We start from the raw sequence: 22,121 nt of genomic DNA on the forward strand, positions 1-22,121 counted from the left end.
TACTTGGAGGTTATTATTGCACTTATCAGATATGCATATGCTTTGAATGAGAGTCTACAGTTAGATTTGAACCTTTTATAGGAACATTTCCCTCCCTGGATCTGCTCTTTTAGGCCCTGGTCATAAGTAGCTCAGCACGCCGCACCTCCACTGTGGGAGAGATTGTCAACCTGATGTCAGTGGATGCTCAGCGTTTCATGGACCTAATCACCTACATTAACATGATTTGGTCTGCCCCCCTGCAAGTGGTGCTGGCTCTCTACTTCCTCTGGCAGGTGATATTACAGAAAACTGTAAATTGTAGTTTTAGTACTTGATAGTACTTAGTACTTATTGTTTGGTGCATACTTCTGTTGCATGTACCCCTTTTTGATTGATGACAGCTAACGAGTGTGAAATGCTTGATGTGAGTGGTAATAGAGCAAAATATATTTAAGTTTGAGTGATCAGCAGTAAAATGCAAAAATATGAGCCAAAGAACTGAAAGATCTTTAGAAAATGTGCATTCTTGAGGTCATGGTGGTTCATTTGGTTTAACCCTATGCTAAAAGTGATCTCAGGGAAACTGCTTCCTTTTTGCATTATGGTTTTTACCTGCTGCTGTGCAGAATTTAGGTCCGTCTGTGCTGGCAGGAGTGGCTGTAATGGTTCTGATGGTTCCGATTAATGCTGTCATTGCAATGAAAACCAAAACCTATCAGGTGCAGTTTTGGCATACAAACACACGCTGTCATACAACATCTCACTTCTCTTGTTTCCATGTATAAATGCCTCCTAACTGATTCCTCAGTTGAAACGGTAGCGCAGAGCACACAATGTTGAGGTAATATGTGGCTTCTTTCTTTCTTTAAATATTTTGGGCATGTGTTGAGTAGGTGGCTCAGATGAAGAGTAAGGACAGTCGCATTAAGCTGATGAATGAGATGCTGAATGGTATCAAAGTGCTGAAGCTCTACGCCTGGGAGCTGGCCTTCAAGGACAAGGTGTCGGAAATCCGTGAAAGTGAATTGCATGTCCTGAAGAAAGCTGCCTACCTTGGTGCAATGTCCACCTTCACCTGGGTCTGTGCACCCTTCCTGGTGAGTCTAGCACAGGCGGGACAGGCAAGCACCACAGTGGACAAATAAAATTCTTTCTGAGTCTTTTTCAGAATGACACTTAATTTTATATGTGATTTAGCTAGCACAGACTCACAGATAGTAGCAGCACTCATACAGACAAGACCACAATCTAAAAGTCAAATAAAGCAGCGCTTCAATCATGGACATACATGATTTATTACGCATACCTTATTCTTTTTAAATTACAAACACTGTCAGAATGAATTATTAATGGGCTAAAGCAACATTGATATCTCATTCTCCTTTTTCCTCCTCCTTGGCCACTATACAGGTTGCCCTGTCCACTTTTACTGTGTATGTGCTGATCGATGAGCGTAACGTCTTGGATGCCCAGAAAGCCTTTGTGTCACTGGCACTTTTCAACATCCTGCGTTTTCCACTCAACATGCTACCAATGGTCATCAGTAGTATGGTGCAGGTTAGTGTGCTCAGCAGTCAGTCGAACTGCATTTCTTCATTCGTTTACTCAGATAGCATTACTTGCTATATTTGATTTCTATGTACTTAAGAAGGTAAGGTATCAAGGAAGTTTGGAGTTTGATTTGGGTTGTAAAACTTTGCTGTCACAATCTAAATCCTTCATCTCACACTGAGTAACAAGAGGAGAGATGTGCAGTATTACTCCAGACATGGATCTGTAATATTCTGGAATTTCTACACTTGAAGGATGTTCATGCAACTTTTTCATTCTGTGAGGGGAAAAAATGGAGGGGAAGAAAAGATTTTATTTAATAGTTGGATATTCTGGCTTTGGACAACACATCCAAAAAAAAATCTAATAAAATTGTTGTAATTTTCTTTTCTTTTTTAAGATCAAGTAGAGGAACAAAATATGAAATAACTCAATTGTATGAAAAAGTTATGGAATGAAGAAGTCAAAAAGAAAATCACAGCTTTACTTATTTGCACTTCTCCTGACTTTTATGACAGCTTGGATTGTTTGATGCATTGAATTTACTAATAAAAAACAATATTCTTCATCGATCAATTTCAATTCAGTTTATTTATATAGCGCAAAATTACAACAATTGTCATCTCAAGGAACTTAAATAACATAGTCCATTTCAAGCCAATTGGAATGAAATGAATTGTAATCATAATCCAATTAAATCCAATTAATTTCAAAATAATCCAATTCATTCATATAAAGCCAATTCAAAAGCAATATCCTAGCTAAGGAAACCAACAGATTGCACCGAAACTCAGAAAGGAACGACTCCCTTTTAACAGGAAGAAACCTGGTCAAGGCAGATTCCCATCTGCCTCGACCAGGTGGGGTTTGAGAAGACAGAAAAGAGGGGGAAAAACACCATAACGCCATTCAAAGGATACTGAAAAAATGTGTTGTACATCAACTAAATCAGTGTATAGGAAAGGTAAGCTAAGGGAAACTATTGCATGACAATAAGTAATGGATTAACAGTAACAGTGCACATGCCCTCCCATTTATTGATCCTGTTTTTGCTAGAGGCAAGTGGTGTTGAGGTTTTAAAAAAATGTTTCAAAGGTATTAAATGGTATTAAATTTAACCTCAGGATTCCTGCATAAACCCTGATTAAAGTCACCCACTACAATGACTTTATCTGTACTCAGCACTAACTGGGATAAAAACTCTGAGAATTCAGACAGAAACTCAGAATAAGGGCCAGGTGGACGATACACAACAACAAACACAAGAGGTTTTTGTGATTTCCACTTTGGGTGGGAAAAACTGAGAATCAGAGATTCAAAAGAGCTAAAACTAATCTTGGGTCGAGGACTGATTAGTAACCCTGATCTGAAGATAGCTGCCACTCCTCCTCCTCTGCCTGTGGTTGGAGGAACGTGAACATTTAAATAGTCAGAGGGAGTTGATTCATTAATGCTAACATGATCCTCCTGCTGCAGCCAGGTTTCTGTAAGACAAAATATATCAATATGATGATCACAGATCAAATCATTCACTAACAGAGACTTCCAAAGGAGAGATCTAATATTCAGCAAACCACATTTAATAGTTTGATGTTTTTGTTCAGTTAAAGTTTTTGTTTAAATTTTTTATTTTTGCACAAGAGGATTTGCTCCTTTTGTGTTTAAATCAAAGCTTTAAACATCAGCTTTAAACTGTCTTACATAGCAGTTAACAGATCAGCTTTGCCGGTTAGAGAGTTATCATAGACCTTTTTTTTATATATATATACATATCCATATGTATGTATGTATGTTAAGTTTTCAGCACATTTTCAATTTGGATTGATCTAGACTCTAGAGTGAGAAGCGTCCAGAATTTCAAGGTTCAATTGTGCATTTACTGTAGGTATATTGATTTATAATTAGATGGATAGATGGATAGATAGATGACTTTATTAATCCCTGAAGGGAAATGAAGTCGTCATAGCAGTCCCGTATATTTGAATTCAATGAAATACAATAGAATAAAAACTGAGGTAGGAAAAAAAAACTAGAATGTGCAAAATTGTAGAATATTGTATAAATATGATATATAATATCAATATGGTTATCTTAGCACATATCACATATGATATGCTCAGTGGTTTGAGTGGGTCATTCAATAACCGGAAGGTTGGCAGTTCGATTCCCATTCTCGCCATTCAAAGATTGGTGAACTGATAGCTGGAAGGGTGGCAGTCCACCTCCTTGCCACAGCCGAAGTGCCCTTGAGCAAGGCACTGTACCCCCATGCTCCCCGGGCGCTGTGATTGGCTGCCCACCACTCCAGTGCATGGCATCTGTTTCTGATTCTGCTTTCCTGATCAGTTTGTTCAGTCCGTTGGCGTCCTTTGCCTTGATGCCCACACCCAGGACACCGCAGCAAAGAAGATGGTGCTTGCCACAACAGACTGATAAAAACTTCTGCAGCATCTTGTTGCAGACGTTAAAGGACCTGAGTCTCTTCAGGAAGTAAAGCCGGCTCAGGCCCTTGTTATAGATTGCCTCTGTGTTAGTGGACCAGTCTAGTTTATTGCTGAGTATGACACCCAGGTACCTGTATTCTGGTACCATTTCCTCATCCGTCCCATCGACGCAAACAGGAGAGGGCAGGGGCTTGTTCCTCCTGAAGTCCACCGCCATCTCCTTCGTCTTTGCCACGTTCAGCTACAGGTGGTTGTCCCCACATCACTTCACAAAGCGGTCGACCAGGTCCTTGTACTCAGCCAAACTCCCGTCCTCAACAGACCCCGCAATGGCCGTGTCCTCAGAAAATTTGATGCTCAGAGATGCAGTACGGGGGGGTTGAAGTTGAACTGGTTCAACTCGTTGGCACGTTGTTCATTCCCCTCAGGTGCACCTGGTGTTCTCTCTCATCCCACTCCATACCTGATGTTGTTCTCCAGTTTGTGCTCCAGCAAATACAGGCACTAATGAAACTCAAGATGTTGTTTACTAAAACACAAGATCTTGTTAGTGAAAAAAATGGAAACTTAAAGTCAAGTTCATTGTAATTTCTATTATGAAGATTTAAATTATGTTTCTCTCTGACCTTTATATTAACATGAATTGGGTTGTGGAGACATTTCAGCAGGGTTGTACTGCTGCTTGACTGCTTCACATTTGAAGCAGTGAGAATCCACAAGTGGTTTAAGATTTATAAGTAATCTGATAATATTTAGGGAAAAGGAAAGAACATTTTTCTTTAGTTTGGAGTGTCGACATTGATGGAAGCATTGATTTAAGAAAAAATAAATAAATAGAAATGTTAAAAACATGTTCTAAAACGTTTTGAAGTGTCAGTCCTTGTCAATCTTCCTTTCCTGTTCTGCCTCCACATCTGTCCTCCTCAGGCCAGTGTCTCCCTGAAGCGGTTGAGAGTTTTTCTGTCACACGAGGAGCTGCAAGAAGACAGTGTGAACCACAAAGCAGTAGCAGGCTGTGAGTCTTCCCTTTTGTACTTTCTGGGTATATGGTCAGCCATATCATTAAGACGAATCTAAAGAGATTAGACAAATCAGGGTGTGCACAAAAAACATGTGAGGGTATGCTGAAGTGTGGGATGTTAGCGATACAACCTCAGACTCTTTGTCTTGGTCACTGAGCCCTCCCTGAGCAGTGTTTGCAAAGCCCATTGCTGTCCTGCTGGGAGAAGCTGCTAATATGCAGTATTGTTGCCAAATGGACAATATGACTGGTCTGCAGAAATGTTTATACAGTGACAAAGTAACATCCATGTGAACGGTAAGGTGCAGGTTTTCACAGCAGAACATTACTCACTTTATCTGTCAGTCGTTTTAGTGTTGTGACTGATTAGTGTATGTATACAGTGGAATTTCACAAACATTATATTCAAATCTTTTGTCCTTCCAGCCCAATACAGTATTTCCATAGTGGATGGTGTCTTCAGCTGGTCTAGAACTGAATCACCAACACTCAAGAGGTATGTGCCATCAGTTCTCAGGATCCTCTAGTATATTTAAATCAGTTTATTATTTAAGGAACATTAATATTTGATTAGCTTTATATATGCTATTTATATGTATTTTTAGAACCGTAAAGCAAAAAAATACTGATTTCTTTTTTTTTATGCTTGTAATTGATGTTATTACGAAATGAATCGGAGTATTTTTGAGATGGATATAACCTCAATTTCTTCTCTGTGTATATGAAGGTTGAATGTGTGTATCCCAGAAGGCTCTCTGGTAGCTGTGGTGGGTCACGTTGGGTCAGGAAAGTCTTCGCTGCTCTCTGCCCTCCTTGGAGAAATGGACAAAATGGAAGGAACTGTTACTGTCAAGGTGGCTGCTTTCACTCTTTCACACAGACACCTCTTTACCCACCTTTAGTTTTAGCCTCTTTCACATATGCCTTTTCAAGCCTGGACTGATAGTGCCTTTGTATATAGAAGAATACTGTATTAATTTATTCATTGTGTTCAGTAATACCATGAGATTTCAAGAGATTAAAGATGGTAAGTCCTTCAAAACTATCTGTTCAAAACCTTGGTTCAGAATTTTCTCAAACACAGGCATTTGGAAAGAACACTGCCAGCTCCAGTCATTGTAAATAAAAGTTTAGGCATTTTCTAGAAAAATAATGCAATAAGATTTAGAATATGAATGTGGCTTTTTGTGTTTTTGTTTTTTTTTTCCCCAAAGGGTTCTGTGGCCTACGTTTCTCAGCACGCTTGGATCCAGAATTCCACATTAAAAGACAATATCATGTTTGGTCAGGAGAGGAGGGAAGCCTGGTATCAGAGTGTGTTGGAGGTGTGTGCCCTCCAGCCTGACCTTGAGATCCTTCCTGCAGGAGATGAGACTGAGATTGGAGAGAAGGTATCAGCAGATTTTATTAGGAAGCATTAAATGTGCCAAAGTTATTATTTTATTGATTTACAATTAAAACACTGGGGTTTTTGACACAGCCATGATGGCTTTGCCTGCATATTGATTGTTTATGGTATATATTTACAATAGTGATACTATAGTGATACATAATTTGTTAATGTTAGTTTTTTAAGTTGGTCACTTGAGTTTTCAAATTCACATTTTCAAGTTTACTATATATTTTCCAAACATTTGTGTCAATATTGGTGCTAGACTTATAACACAAGAGACTAACTCTCTCAATGCCGAAGCCAAGCCAAAGCCTCGCAAAGCCCCTTTTCACAGTTTCAAAGAAACAATCTATATATACTCCCATTGGGGGGGGGGGAAGCAGAAGCTTTCTCCTTCTCTCATGTTCAATTACTTCTTATTACCTAAGTTTCCTCAAATTAAATGTGGTACTTTTTGTGTAATCTAAGAAAAATTCTACTTTAAAACATTCTACTATCAAAGGAAATCTTCTGGCAAAGAAAAACAAATCTTGCAAAGATGCATGCTGCCATGCTTTGTGTCTTGGAGGTCTTTGTTTCCCCTATTGCTTTTTGTGCTCTTCGAGCTTGCAGTTGTCAGTGACAAACACTGAAATGTATAAGTGGAAAGATGCTTATTACTAATACTTATGCTTCTTATCAAGTCAGTTACATCAAGTGAGCTTTATTGATGATGACAAGTGCAGCCCAAAGTGCTAAACAAAGGATAAACACATTCATATAAATAAAACAGAAAGTAAAGATATAACAGAAGGTAAAATTGGGTGTCTGTCCAACACAAAGAGTTGCGTGCTGTTATTGAGGGATTAAGGCAGCTGTGCTTTGCTGACCCTGTATAATGTGAAAACATGTTTTAACATCTCTGTCATTTGTACAGGGTGTAAATCTGTCTGGAGGCCAAAAGCAGAGGGTGAGCCTTGCCAGGGCTGTCTACTGTGATCGTGCAGTCTACCTGCTGGATGACCCACTATCTGCTGTTGATGCTCACGTTGGAAAACACATCTTTGATCATGTCATTGGCCCACAAGGACTGCTGAAGGACAAGGTGTGTATGATTTCCATCTCAGCTATTTTAAAATCTCCTTGTGGTGTTTTCTTTGACATCCATTCATTCATGATTTTTCTATACATGTTTAATCCAGTTCATGGTTGTGGGGAGCTGGAGCCTATCCCATCTACCATTAGGTGAAAGGCGAAAACCCAGTGGATGGGCTGGTAGTCCATTGCACGGTTTCTGTGACATTTATTATAAAAAGTACACAGATCAGCCGTAACAGCATGACTCTGACAGTGGTCTCATTTTAATCCAGTGCAATGCTCTGCTGGGAGAACCTGCATCATGGGACTCGCATGGATGTCACTGTGACACCTATCTAAACATTTCTGCAGGGCAATCACCCCCCACAGCCAAAAAGTATTGCAACATCCCTCCCTCAGCAGCTTACCACAGAGGGACAACACTGAGCCTTGCAAAAACAGTTTTGGAACAGTTTTTAAAAAAAAAAATAAAAATCTTATAGGATCTGATGATGTCTGTGGGAAGCAAGCCCAATACATCAAGACCTTCCCCACAACCCACAGGGGCCAAAGGATCTTTTGCTCGAGTCCTGGAACAAGACACTCCAGGACACCTTCAGATGTTCTTTGACCACACCTTGACTGGTCAGAGCTCTTTTGGCAGGATGAGGGGAGCACATCCTATATTAGGCTGTTGGTCATACTGCTACGGCTGATTGGTGTATATGTAATGTAAAGGGCTTCTTTTTACTTATCATTCAAGCGACTAGCAACTACACTGAATAAAACGGGTTGAAAATCCCAAGCTTGTTTACCAGTAGATGGCACACATTCATTGTTTGAATTATATCCCCCAATTAAAGTATCTTCCCATTCAAAGTTATCGAGTAAATTGATAAGGAAATTAAGGAAATAAAAAGCTGTATCGGTGATGATTATTAGGCCATGTGGTTAAGCGGAAGTGTTTATATCTAAGACGTCTAGGTACGTTTTTGAGAAAATTAATAAATATTTAACAAGACAATATGTTTTGGTTCAGATCTGTGCCAATGAAGATTCAGAGGGTGAGAATTTCCCTTTACAGAGTTATGTCAGACAAAAAGGAGAGTGATGGATCAGAGGACAGAGAGTGCAATGATTTTCTGCACTGTTTGCAATGGTTTGACCTCACCTGTTGCCCCGCAGAGGTGAGGGTGGCACAGGTGGATGAGATTGTAATGGCTGGGAAGCAATTTCAGAAAACCAAGTGTTTCTTAAAAGCATCAAAAAACAATTTGATAATATTTCCGCTTTCTCCCCCCACAGTTGGGTATGTGACGCCTTTATCGTACAAAAAAACACCGTTTGAACTCTATTGCTATACATGCAAACTCGTTGTCATGAGTACAGATGTCAAATTCAGACCCACAGTGTAATTATATTTGGTCCACAAGATAATACCAAATGTCTACTAGCTGGCAGACAGGTAGACAGCGCGTGCACCGCTAATACTACAAATCCCAGAACGCTCTGCTGGTGCATTGGCACGTCACTCAGGACTCACAAGCGCCCCCCTCCTCTGCATTTATTAAGCCAACATTCATTAGCGACCTCATGCTACCAGTCGCATTGGGTCACCCCTTCCAAAAATGGTCAAATGAAAGTTGGAAAACAGGAGCTCTCTTGACGGGTGGGGAGCAGGATACCTGCACACAAAAACAATATTATTATTATTATCATTACATGATACCACTTATATTTAATATGTATAATGATAAATTATATATAAATAAATTGAATTGAACTGAAGTGTGTGTGTGTTTATATATACATGTACACATATGTGTTTTTATGAATGAATGAATGCTCAGAGTACCTAATCCACACACTGAAAGTGACAAGGAATGAATTTGACTCTAAATCTACTCTGAATGTGTACAGACTCGTGTTCTTGTGACTCATGGGTTAAGCTACCTGCCCCAGACCCACCTGATCCTTGTCATGGTAGAGGGAGAGATCACAGAGGTGGGCTCGTACCAGCAGCTCATGGTCAAAGAGGGAGCTTTTGCTGAGTTCCTGCGTACTTATGCCACTGTTGACCAAAGTGGCAATAATGGTGAGAAACACAGCTATATATATATATATATATATATATAGATAGATGTATGTGTGTGTGCATATACACTATATTGCCAAAAATATTCACTCATCTGCCTTTACATGCATATGAATTTAAGTGACATCCCATTCTTAATCCATAGGGTTTAATATGACATCGGCCCACCCTTTGCAGCTATAACAGCTTCAACTCTTCTGGGCAAGCTTTTCACAAGGTTTTAGAGTGTGTTTCACACCAAACTCGTTCATCCATGTCTTTATGAACCTTGCTTTGTGCTCTGGTGCGCAGTCATGTTGTAACAGGAAGGGTCCATCCCCAAACTGTTTCCACAAAGTTGGGAGCATGAATTTGTCCAAAATCTCCTGGTATGCTGAAGCCTTCAGAGTTCCTTTCACTGGAACTAAGGGGCCAAGTACAGCTCCTGAAAAGCAACCCCACACCATAATCCCCCCTCCACCAAACTTTACACTTGGCTCAATGTAGTCAGACAAGTACCGTTCCCCTGGCAACCGCCAAACCCAGACTCATTCATCAGATTGCCAGATGGAGAAGCGTGATTCGTCCCTCCAGAGAACGCGTCTCCACTGCTATAGAGTCCAGTGGCGGCGTGCTTTACACCACTGCATCCGGCGCTTTGCATTGCACTTGGTGATGTATGGCTTGGATGCAGCTGCTCAGCCATGGAAACCCATTCCATGAAGCTCTCTACGCACTGTTCTTGAGTTAATCTGTTGGAGGTCTGTAGCGATTGACTCTGCAAAAAGTTTGCAACCTCTGCGCACTATGGGCCTCAGCATCCGCTGACCCCGCTCTGTCATTTTACGTGGTCTTCCACTTCGTGGCTGAGTTGCTGTCATTCCCAATCGCTTCCATAATACCACTGACAGTTGACTGTGGAATATTTAGTCGCAAGGAAATTTCCCAACTGGACTTGTTGCACAGGTGGCATCCTATCATGGTAACATGCTGGAATTCAGTGAGCTCCTGAGAGTGACCCATTCTTTCACAAATGTTTGTAGAAGCGGTCTGTATGCCGAGGTGCTTGAATTTATACACCTGTGGCCATGGTGTATAAATTGATCGGAACACCTGAATTTAATTATTTGGATGGGTGAGTGAATACTTTTGGAAATATAGTACATACACACTATTCACAACAAGTTAGAGATATTTGGCTTTCAGGTGAATTTCATGGTTTTCTATGGGATTTAGGTATGGACATTTAGGTAATTGCAGGCCACTCCATTTGAGGTACCCCAGTCTCTAGCAGCCGTTCCCTTATGATGCGACCTCGATGAGCTGGAGTATTGTCGTCCATGAAGATGAAATTAGGCCTGCGTTGTTCATGCAGGGGCACAATGACTGGATTAATCATGTTATCCAGGTAGTATGAGCTTTTCACTGTACTGTCGTCTAGCATGCAGACCATACTGATGTTAACGGTTTTGAATGGTCTGACATGACACTTGGGTGCCTCTCACCTCCATTAAATGTGCCTGGAGTTGAGTGGCATTCATCATCCCGTTCCGCAGGGCACTGTTTACAATGAAGTGGTCATCAGTGTGGGATGTGGCCAAAGGATGTCCACTTCTATGCCTTTCTGTGACTCCTCTAGTCTCTCTGTTGCAACCTGCTGACGACACTCTGTGACACTCTAAGCTCAGTGGCCACATCCGTCTGAGAACATCCTGTTTGAAGCCTCGCAATAGCGAGGTACTGTTGATCAATTGTTAGGTGTTGTTGGACTCATGATGTCAAAATGTCTACAGTATGATGAGGTTTAATGAAATGAAATGGATTAAATGAATTGGTCAATTCATGGATCAAACACCTATTGTGAATTTTGGTGTTAAGCTCCTTTTTAGAAAAGAGCAACTTGTGCAAAAAGTACTGAAACATTGAACAGACATGTGCATTCAAAAGTTTACAGAAGGTCACATTAAGTTCACCTGTAAAGGTTGTAATGCTTTTTAGTTTCATCCTGAAATTTCACCCGAAAGCCAAATATCATGTAACATGGGTGTGTGTGTGTATGCCATATATATATATATATATATATATATATATATATATATATATATTGTATTGAATGAAACTTGACCAATGTCAGACTTCACGGCAGTGCCTGCGGCCATCTTGTGTAACGTGTGGATACTGCAGCAAAAAGTGAAGGACAATAAGTCGGTCCGCTCTGAATCTCGTAGCAGGAATATTAAACAATGAGGACATCATTACCACACTGGCGAATGAATGTACGGGCCAAAATCCTCCCGATACACCTCCCCAATGCCGTTCTTCTGAGGAAGAAGTTGGCTACCTTTTTAATAGAGGCAGACCTACAACAACAGGCCAGGCAGCTGTTTATCAGGCCAACTTCTGAAGGCCTTCAACCTGTCAGGAGTGCCCCAAAATGGCCCCTATGTGCATCGCCACCCGTAAACAAGATAGGGCCCAAGACACAAGATGTAGGAATAGCTAGGCTTTATTTAAAACTAGATTTTATATACACTCTTATAGTGCATATAAAAATATAGATCATATTCTATATCTTAGTGCAGCTATGATGAGCCCTGGTAACAGGGCATCTCCTTCATAAAAAAGGCTGAACTACTAACAGAACATTCTGCTGTGTGTAGAGGTCTAATTCAGGTCTGTATGGTTAGCTTGATATAGTTTTCAGTTGATTTAATGAAGGTAGAACACAGTGAATGGCATTGCGTAATGGCACTGTGCTCTGACGCGGCACTTCTCCGGCACTGGAGAAGCTGCTGTGGCTACAAGGATTTTGTTTGTGCATGTGTGTGTGTGTGGATTTTTTCGATTTTCATCATGTCATTTTACCTTTTTAAATCTTTTAAATTTTTTGTTAAAACTATGTCCTAAAATGGGATTGGATGCATGGCTGTAGATACATTATCAATAATGTTGGAAGTCTAGATATTGTCTATGTTTTATATATGTTTTGGTTAATTGTCAGGGATCAACTCTGTTCCATTAAAAAAAAAAAAAAAAAAAAAAACATGAATCTTTTGTTTCTTGCATTCATGTAGAATCTGTGCCAAAGAGTGGAATCGAGGCAATCGAGAATGGCAGTTTGGCCACTCTTGTTGGGTGAGTTAATCTAAAACCATTGAAGCTCTAATTCACTAAGTTATGATAAGCTTTGGACATGCAAACCATTTCTCTTAAGGGATATTTATTGTAAAACGTATGCGTTCTATAATTTGGACAACCCGTAGCGGTGTGGATAACTTGTGTTTTACAGTACAGTTACAGTACCGGTGCTGTGTGGATGTCTGTTTTCCCTGTCGAAATCAGTTACTTTCCTGGCTAAACATGTACCTTAATAGCCTTATTATTTGTGATATGTCACATTCTGTCCTTCAGCTGATATGTTGTAAGAATTGAAGAATAAAGGTATCATTACACAAGTTTTAACGTATTATTTTTGTTTTTGTCTTAAGTCATCACATATTCCCTCACAATGAATACGTGCAGAGATTATAATTCTGCATTTTGTCCATTTAGTCTGTAAAACCGTATAGGCTGTATGTTGTATATGAATTTAGCATGTAGAGGTAAATTCACCTTTTATGAATTTGATAGATGCGTGAGCCTTGTGTCCCTTTAGACATAAGGAGAGTGGTATCTGATGGTGAATTTCCAAGCTCTCGGGATGTGTTCCCCCAGCTATAATGGACAAATTAAGACATCATGGATGTAAATTGGATGTAAATTTCAATATTAATATGTGGTGAGGTAGGGGTAACACAGGGGTAATGGTATCTGATATTGAATTTCTACACCACCAGGATGTGTGTTCTCTACTTTAATGGACAAAAAGCAGCATTAGAGTCTCTGCACAATATTTGTGAGGGAGGCAGTGATGTTTTCAGACAAAAAAAAAGGATAATACCATTAAACTTGTGTAAAGATTCCTTTATTCTCCAGTTCAAGATTTTATATTGAAATTCTGGTTCCTACAACATATCAGTTGAAGGAGAAAAAGCAACATATGATGTGTACATTACAGTATGTGTCACCGCTAAAAACAGCAGTTTGTTTAGAATATAAAAATGATGAAAGTCTGCATTTACAACATTTTCAAACCACCTTTCGCCTTTAAGAAAAAAAAAATGCTGTAGAAAACCATTTTGGGCCTTCACACTTTCCAGAGTAATGCTGTCATATGAGCGCAGTACATTGGAAACATGATTTCAGCGAACATGTCTTTTTTGCTGTGTGGACGTGGCGGACAAATAACTAGTTTGCTTATAATCTATATAATCAGGGGCATTGCTAGACATTGTCCTGGGGCACAGGCCCCATTACTGAGATAAACTTTCTTATTGTAAAGACCTGCTCTATTTATGAAATGTGCGATGCCACATGTTCAATGAGCTTCCCACGCTTAAACCAATCACTGCTTCTGTCAAACAACTGAAACACAAACTGCTAGAAGCAAAATGAAGAATTGGGCTTGGGATATTCATTTTCATGAAAAGAAGTATTTTTATACACCGATAAATTTAAAAATATTCTACAGGTTAAAAAATCTAAAATCTTCTAATTGAATCTTAAAATCCCTCCTGTCCTTCATTGAACTCTTCTGTCTTGCCCTCTGTTTTGCCTTTCTCTGCCAGTTCATCCCGCTTTTCTTTCTTTGCCACAAAAAACTAAACCTATTGAACTATGATCTCTGTCAATTCAAATAATTATTCAAAGCAATATTTCAGTCTGCTGCTTTATATCAAATCTTTTTTTTAAATATAAGTAAACCATCTTTCTTTCCACCTTCTCACCTGGTCTGTCTTTCTGTTTCCCAATGTGTGCTGTCACCCAAAAGGCAAACCTAAAAATCATAGAATTTATCATTTCATAAGACATATAATTGATCCATATCAGTTAATACCATTACTCTAATTTGATATAAGGTTATTGTGATGAATGCAGCCAAATCATTTTATTTTGAGCTTACTCCCTCATCTGAAAATAGCGAGGATTTTATCCAAAACTTTAAGTTGTCTATTTTCAATATTAAATTAGATGTACAATAAAGTCTACCGCGATCAAAATAACATAGTTGCAGTTTTCTAAAAGTCTCTAAGTTTTCTAAGTGCATTGGTGTAGCTGACTACATTAAACTACCCATCACCGTCATCTCTGAGCGAGTTCTTTGCGGCTTACTTCATTAGATGTGTCTCATTACTTTGCTATCGATGCTTTGTCATAAACATGTGAACTGTCTCATTTGCTCTCACTGCTCGCGTTTCGTGCAGCGCAGAGCGCCATGTACTGATAGTTGAGCTTATATGCTCTGTTGTGCGTCTGTTGTACATAAACTACGTCATGCACGTTTCCAAGCACACAATGTGCAAATCTATTCGGAACCAAAGAAGACGACTCACTTCAGCTTGTGTCTATTAGAATGCATTGTGTGGTGGAAATTTAGTAACGCACAGAGTCAGTTATTCTCTTCTGAGGAGATAAGAGGCTTTAATAATAATATCTTGAAAGAGAGAACAACACAGTACAGAATACAGAGTTGCTCTAACCACTGAGGCAAAAACACACAGTTATATTGCCCTCTTATCATGTCATCTCTCTTTGGGTATAGTTGATTGTTCTTCTATCTTTCCTCCCCAACCATCAGTTGAGGTTACCCAGACACAGTCGTAAATACCAGCCTCAGCCCTGTCCCCCTTAAAGTGCAGCTATCTCATTATAACAAGCCCACCATTGTAAAGAGGAATTAAACGGGGCAGGGTGGTACCTTGCAGCTCAGTCATTTGCAGGTTATACACAGTAACACTCAATACAATGCATATAAGAACTAATTTTCCATTACAATTGTATGAAATTGTTATACACCGGTGAATGGGGTTTGATGACGCCTACGTATAGAACATAAATCTCGAATGAAACTTTTTATGACTGAATCAACATTTTAATGACAAGATAGGGGCTGTAATCAATTTGTGGTTGTTAAAAAACTGCTGCAATTGCTTTTAAGGTTATTGCAGATGGTGAAGAGAATGTGTGCAAAATATATGCATAAGTTTAGTAGTTATTCTGTACATATTTTATCTTGAATTAATTAGTTGAGACTCTTTATACAATAAGTCATCAACACATCCTTGCACATTCTGAAGACAAACAAGCAGAAGGCAAAGCCAAAATGGTAAAGCAGAAACATGCCTGAATACCGTGTTTGATTACAAAGCAAGGCTCTTCATTTGCACTTGTATTTAACACATTGCAACATTTAAAAACAACTCACCTTTTCTGTTACATTGGACATAATGTCATGTGTATTTGTGTGTTGTCTTTTTGATGCTGAGAGGAACAGTTGCAGACTACAGACACTGAGTGAAACAAGCTGCACGTGCTCCAGTGACCATACAATCAGTTTCTGACAGCCATGTTTTGGCGCAACATCGGTTCAAACTGATACGGTTGCTTCATTCCGTCAGAGGCAGACACTTTTTGTTTGAAAACTTTTACTCCCCTACAGGTCACTCAGCTGATGTTGCCATGATAAGAATGTTTTCGCCTTTCTCAACAACTATTCTGCAATACCTCAGCACCCCTTCTTCTTGTGTGCCTGTGTTTCATACCCCAGAGTAGGTTTTTGTGATTTCCACTTTGGGTGGGAAAAACTGAGAATCAGAGATTCAAAAGAGCTAAAACTAATCTTGGGTCTAGGACTGATTAGTAACCCTGATCTGAAGATAGCTGCCACTCCTCCTCCTCTACCTGTGGTTGGAGGAACATGAACATTTAAATAGTCAGAGGGAGTTGATTCATTAATGCTAACATGATCCTCCTGCTGCAGCCAGGTTTCTGTAAGACAAAATATATCAATATGATGATCACAGATCAAATCATTCACTAACAGAGACTTCGAAGGGAGAGATCTAATATTCAGCAAACCACATTTAATAGTTTTGTTTATGTGCAGTAAAATGTTTTGTCTTTTTTTGGAGGTTTTCCGGATTGGTTCCTCTTGTGTTTTGTTGATCTTATGTCATTTTGGTAGTGTGGGATCAGACACAGTCATTGTAGGGCTTTAGTGGGACTGAAGCACGTGGGAGCATGCAGAGAAGTGTGTAAGACTACAACTCTGCATCCTGGTCTCAACCCTGGGTTGTCATGTTTTTGGATGACTAATAAATTCGTCCATATTTCTAGGTAAGAGGGATGCTCCTTCCAAAGTGGGATGGATGATGTCTCTCCTATTCAGAGCAGGTTTTCCCCAGAAAGATTGCCAATTATCTGTGTAAACCACATGGTTGCTGGACACTTTCAAGACAACCAGCAGTTGAAGGATAACATGCGGATAAACATGTCATCACTGGTCAGATTTGGCAGGAGTCCAGAGAAGTGATGGGATACTCGATTCCCATGGATACTCGAGTTTGTATGAGTCACTCACTAAAGTGAATCGGGTTTACGAGTCACTTGAGTCACTTGAATCAGTCACCCAGAGTGTGCGACATGGAATGTATAAACAAGTTCCAAACCACTCCAGTCCCCAAATCAAGAAGTCTCCAAGGAAAAACATTTATTTTTATTTCTTTCTCTCTAAATAAATGCAAATAATCCAAAAAGCCAATAAATAACATTCAGTGCAAAACAGTGCAAAATCATAGGCAAGGCAATTTTATTTGTACAGCACAATTCAACAACAAGGTGATTCAAAGTACTTTACAGAGATATTAAATAAAAAGCATGACAAAAAAGAAAGAAAGAACAACAATAGATAAAATCAGAGCAATAAAGATGAGATTGCATAATAAAAAAAGGATATGAAAGACGAGCTAAAATAAACTGTAATAAAAAAGATAAAATCCTAAATGATGATAAAATCAGTAGTTAAAATGATTATGTTTTGAAACTCAAGCTTATTTGGAGCTTTATTCAAATGCAGCTGAAAATAGATGTATCTTCAACCTGGACTTAAATACACTGAGTGTTTCTGCTGATCTGAGGCTTTCTGGGAGTTGGTTCCAGACATGTGGAGCATAGAAGCTGAATGCAGCTTCTCCATGTCTGGTTCTGACTCTGGGAACTGATAAAAAAAGCGGATCCAGATGACCTGAGGGGTCTGGAAGGTTCATAGTGGGTCAGGAGGTCACTGATGTATTTTGGTCCTTGACCATTCAGAGCTTTATCGACCAGCATTAGAACTGTAAAGTTCTAACTCTGATGGACAGGCAGCCAGTGTAAAGACCTCAGAGCTGGACTGATGTGCTCCACTTTTTTGGTCTTAGTGAGGACTCGAGCAGCTGAGTTCTGAGTGAGCTGGAGTTGTCTAACCCTTCTTTTCTTCTTCTCCTTCTCTTGTTTTTAACCCTTCACCTTTTACTACTGAGACTTCTGCATTTTTTCAAACCTTTTACCAATTCTTACCCACTTTGGCATCTTCAGATGTCTTCATTACTTCAACCTATTTCATTACAGCCCATTGTCTCTTTTCTCCTTTCAAAAATACCTTTCAAGCCTTTTGAAACTTAAGCAAGTAACTCTCTGCAATTTTCAACTCTTTCATCAATTCTTCAGTTCTTCCAATAGCTTGAACTCATTCCACTGTTGTCTTCCAACATTCAAATTCCTTCAACCAACAATTCAGCAACTGTTTTTTTTTTCTTAATTTAAAAAATGTGAGCCCATTTCATTCCAGCCCATTGTTCAATTCAGCTGCTTTGTGTTTCTCTGTTTCCCATTTAAGGTGTTCTGGTGATCCATTTAATCTTTGACCTTTTTCGTGAGAACTGTTCATCTCTGTGTTGAAATTGTCTTCAGCTGTCATTTCTGCTCTTTTAAAATTCAATTTAAGGTTCCATTTAAGGTGGCATATACGTTCCATTTAACTCTTTTAGAATGACTTAGCAAAATCTAAAGACTTTTCACATATTTTCATTCTCCTTTAAATCTTTTTGCTGTTTTTAATGTTTCAACTTCCTCAAATAATAATTCTGTAGTTTTTTCCAGTAGGTTTAAATCATTCCACTATTGTCATTTCAACTTCAATTTCCTTCAGCCAATACTTAAGCAAATGTTTTTCTATATTGTTCCAACATCTTAGTTCTTCTGTATTTTGCCGTTCAACTACTCCTGCATACTTTAATCAAACTAAACAATTTTTGCACAAAATGTTCAGCTCTTCTTGGAGATGCTGGCTATGACTTTTGGTGTTTCTAACTTTCACACTATTCAAAATATTAAGGATTTCGTGCAAAATTTTCTCCCTTTTAAAAGTAATGATAAAGCCTTTCTAATCATGAAAAAAGCTTCCTCCTCTTTCAAACGTAACTCCTTCAGCATACTTTCAGCTAGAGACACCATTCAAACTTAAAAATGTTCAAAAGAAAATCAGCTATTACTGAATGATGCAGCTTTTTCAAATATTAAGCCAATTTTGAAATATGACAGCTTCAAAAACATGAACATTTTTGCTCCTTCATGATTTTTATGAATGAGCAGCCAGCAGAGTGGCAGACTGATCATTTGAACTTTTTCTGATATTCAAACAAATTCCTCTAACTTTTATACAGTTTAACTTAGAAAAACAAATTATACCTTAAAATGTAGGAAAGGATGTCCTCTTTCAGCCAATGTACCTACTAAAGGTAGTACAGAATTTCATCTGTGAGCCTTGAAGCGAGAGAAACCTTTCAAATTCTCTCACTAACTGCAATGGAAAGTTTGATATGACACCAGAGACAGGTTCAGCTGAGTTCAACTCGCTGCAGTTTAAAAAAAATCTTTCACTCCATTGAAATAAAAACTACTTTACCGTGTTCCTCTAATCCTTCTGGTTCTTATGGTCTTCAAATCATTTTCCTCGCTCTTACAGGAGGTCATAGTATCCATATTCAGCCATTTCTGCTGGTTCTACTGGCTCCTAGCTTGTTAAGCCGCAGCTGTTTGCAAACATTCCTATCACTCTTCCACTCCCTGCTGTATATTACACTGTAGCCATTTTAACTATTACTCACTTGACTTCTGCTAAATTTTCACTATTTTCAGCTTTTTTAGCATGGTCAGCTATCCCCATTCAGCTTTTCAGCATTCTCACTGCTGTTTCGCAGGAACAGCTTTTTATCTAGTTTCTTTAAGCTTTCTATAAAACTTATTTTACTTTACAAAAGGTTTCCTACTAAGTCATTTATTGTCCACTGTGTAACATGATTGTGATAATAACTAATTTATGTGACATTTAATGCAATTTACGTTATGTGTTGTTACACAACTTACTTTTCTACAGTGGTACAACAACTTGCTTGCTTGAGTATTTGGCTCACTTCATTTATATTATAAAAAGAATGAATAATTTACTTAAAGTACTCTGTATTTAGAGTTTTGCCCTTTGAAAGTATCTTCCTTAAGTGTTTATATCTTAGCACTTTACAAGTTCGTCTTATTAGTTATCTTATCTTAACAGACAAGTTATCTTAACAGACATCCAGTTAAATTTATTCTTTGTTTTCTTTCATGGCCGACTTGCATTTTAGTTCTGTTTTACTTTCTGTTGACGGAAAAACGCTGACTTGATTTTCTTACAAGAGACTCATTCAAGAAATAATTACGTGAAATTTTGGAACGTACAGTGGGGTGATCAATGTCATTTTTGTCACGCCTCTCAACAGTCAGCAGGTGTGGCCATTCTCCTTAACAAATTTTAAGGTAACATTATTGAATTATTATCTTCAGATGAGGGTTGATGGATTATTCTGGTTTTCAAATTGGATAACACCATCTTCATAGTTTGTAATTTGTACAATCATAAAACCACAAACTCAAACAATTATGTAAGAAACTTGAAGGTCTTAAATACAAGGGAGCACACATGATTCTTGAGGGAGATTATAATGATTATCCAGATGATTTTATTGATAGAGTACCGGCAAGAACAATCCAACATCTGTGAACAACTTGCTGGTTTAGATGTGTGGTGATACTTAAATTCTGATTTGAAAGAGTTTACCTGGAGTAATACAAATAGATCTTTGCAATCTAGAATTGACTTGTGGTTTATGTCATCCTCATGTCTACAATTTGTTTCAGAATCCTCTCATGATTTCGCTCCTTTATCTGATCACAAGGTGATTACAGTTCACTTACAAGGCAATAAACAAAAACAAATATACGAGGTTTCTGGAAGCTAAATAATGATTTATTAAATGATGACACATTTTGTAACATAGTGAAAAAAAACAGATACTTGGGAATACCAAAATGAATTGCACACAGAAACAGGGTTTTTTTTAATCCAAGGTAAGATCCGCAGCAATGAGATGGAGTAAAGAAATCAGTATCATGAATGAATTGAACATAATAATGAAGAAAGATAATCAGTCAGAGGATGAAGAAATTAAATTGAAACTATTAAAGGAGGAAATAGACGATACATATATTAAAATGGTCAAAGGGGCTTTTATAAGGTCAAGAGCAAAATGGCTAGAACTAGATGAAAGAAACTCTAGGTACTTTTTTGCTCTTGAGAAACGAAACCAGAATCAGATTGAAAATGATTTTTCATTAATAGATGAATTCTCAGCTGTCTCTGGGTTAAAACTGAATAAATTTAAATGTGAAATTTTATGTTTGTACCAGACAAATGTTAAAACTTTATGACATTCCTGTCAAAAGGAGTGTTAGATATCTTCGAATTCATGTCTGTAGGAATGTTATGGAGCATCAGCAACTTAATTTCTCCCCCAAATTGAAAAAAACTAAAACTATATTGAATTTATGGCTTAAAAAGAGACTTGTCGATTTTAAAGCAGAGGGTGTGTCTAGATTTGTGTACACAGCCCTTTCTCGCAATGTTCATGACTCCACATGTAAGGATATTAATAACATGTTTGTTAGCTTTGTATGTAAAAATAAGCACCATCATCTAAATAAATCCTTTCTGGGCCTAAAGATAAAGGTGATTTTGATGTACTGGACTTCATAGACTTGAATTATACATTTAAGGTGAAATGACAGAAAGAATGCTTAAAAGCCCCAGAATCATTATGGCATTTCATCCCACACAACTATTTTGGGAGTGTTGGAGGTCTTCAGTTCTTATTGTCCTGTAAATATAGTGTCTCTAGGTTACCAGTTAAGATATCTAGATTTTATCAACAAGCATTGTTTGCATAAAAACTGTCATTCACGTAATTTCTCTCCACATAAATCCATTATCTGGAACAACAAATGTATCACGAAAAGGAACAAATCCCTCTATTTACAGAAATGGGTCGATGGCCAACTACTTGGTTATAAAGTTTTTCTTACAGAAAAAGCATTCCCTATCAAATTTAAAGACTTTAGCTCAGTTATAAACTCCATTCCCAACGGAATTATAGAGTTAATGAAAAGCTATAAGGAACAAAATGTGCAACATACAACTGTTAACACCCTTTATATAAATTATATTTGCATATTGAGTAAAAAATGTACTAATAAACATATTAGAAATTTTTTTTATGATGAAAATAACTGAAATTACTAAGTTTTTTTGGAAGGCCTTTTTGTAAATATTAAATGGCACAAAGAGTTGCTTGTTCCTTTTAAATTTTG

General features: G+C 38.2%; 1 protein-coding gene across 2 annotated transcripts in view; it reads left to right on the plus strand.

The window, feature by feature from the left end:
• Positions 1 to 22,121, plus strand: part of abcc1 (ATP binding cassette subfamily C member 1 (ABCC1 blood group)) — a 51,747-nt gene that overhangs the window by 12,658 nt on the left and 16,968 nt on the right. For both annotated transcript variants that reach the window (XM_072369692.1, XM_072369693.1), the window contains exons 10-20: positions 114 to 275; positions 609 to 701; positions 876 to 1,079; positions 1,393 to 1,539; positions 4,905 to 4,992; positions 5,425 to 5,494; positions 5,726 to 5,852; positions 6,213 to 6,389; positions 7,308 to 7,475; positions 9,368 to 9,542; positions 12,596 to 12,656. In XM_072369692.1, the coding sequence (XP_072225793.1) occupies positions 114 to 275; positions 609 to 701; positions 876 to 1,079; positions 1,393 to 1,539; positions 4,905 to 4,992; positions 5,425 to 5,494; positions 5,726 to 5,852; positions 6,213 to 6,389; positions 7,308 to 7,475; positions 9,368 to 9,542; positions 12,596 to 12,656 (1,472 nt within the window). The remainder of the gene's footprint in view (positions 1 to 113; positions 276 to 608; positions 702 to 875; positions 1,080 to 1,392; positions 1,540 to 4,904; positions 4,993 to 5,424; positions 5,495 to 5,725; positions 5,853 to 6,212; positions 6,390 to 7,307; positions 7,476 to 9,367; positions 9,543 to 12,595; positions 12,657 to 22,121) is intronic.

This window comes from Leuresthes tenuis, unplaced genomic scaffold (genome assembly GCF_036924035.1).
Source record: "Leuresthes tenuis unplaced genomic scaffold, fLeuTen1.0.hap1 SCAF_17, whole genome shotgun sequence".
Taxonomy (NCBI): Eukaryota; Metazoa; Chordata; class Actinopteri; order Atheriniformes; family Atherinopsidae; genus Leuresthes; species Leuresthes tenuis.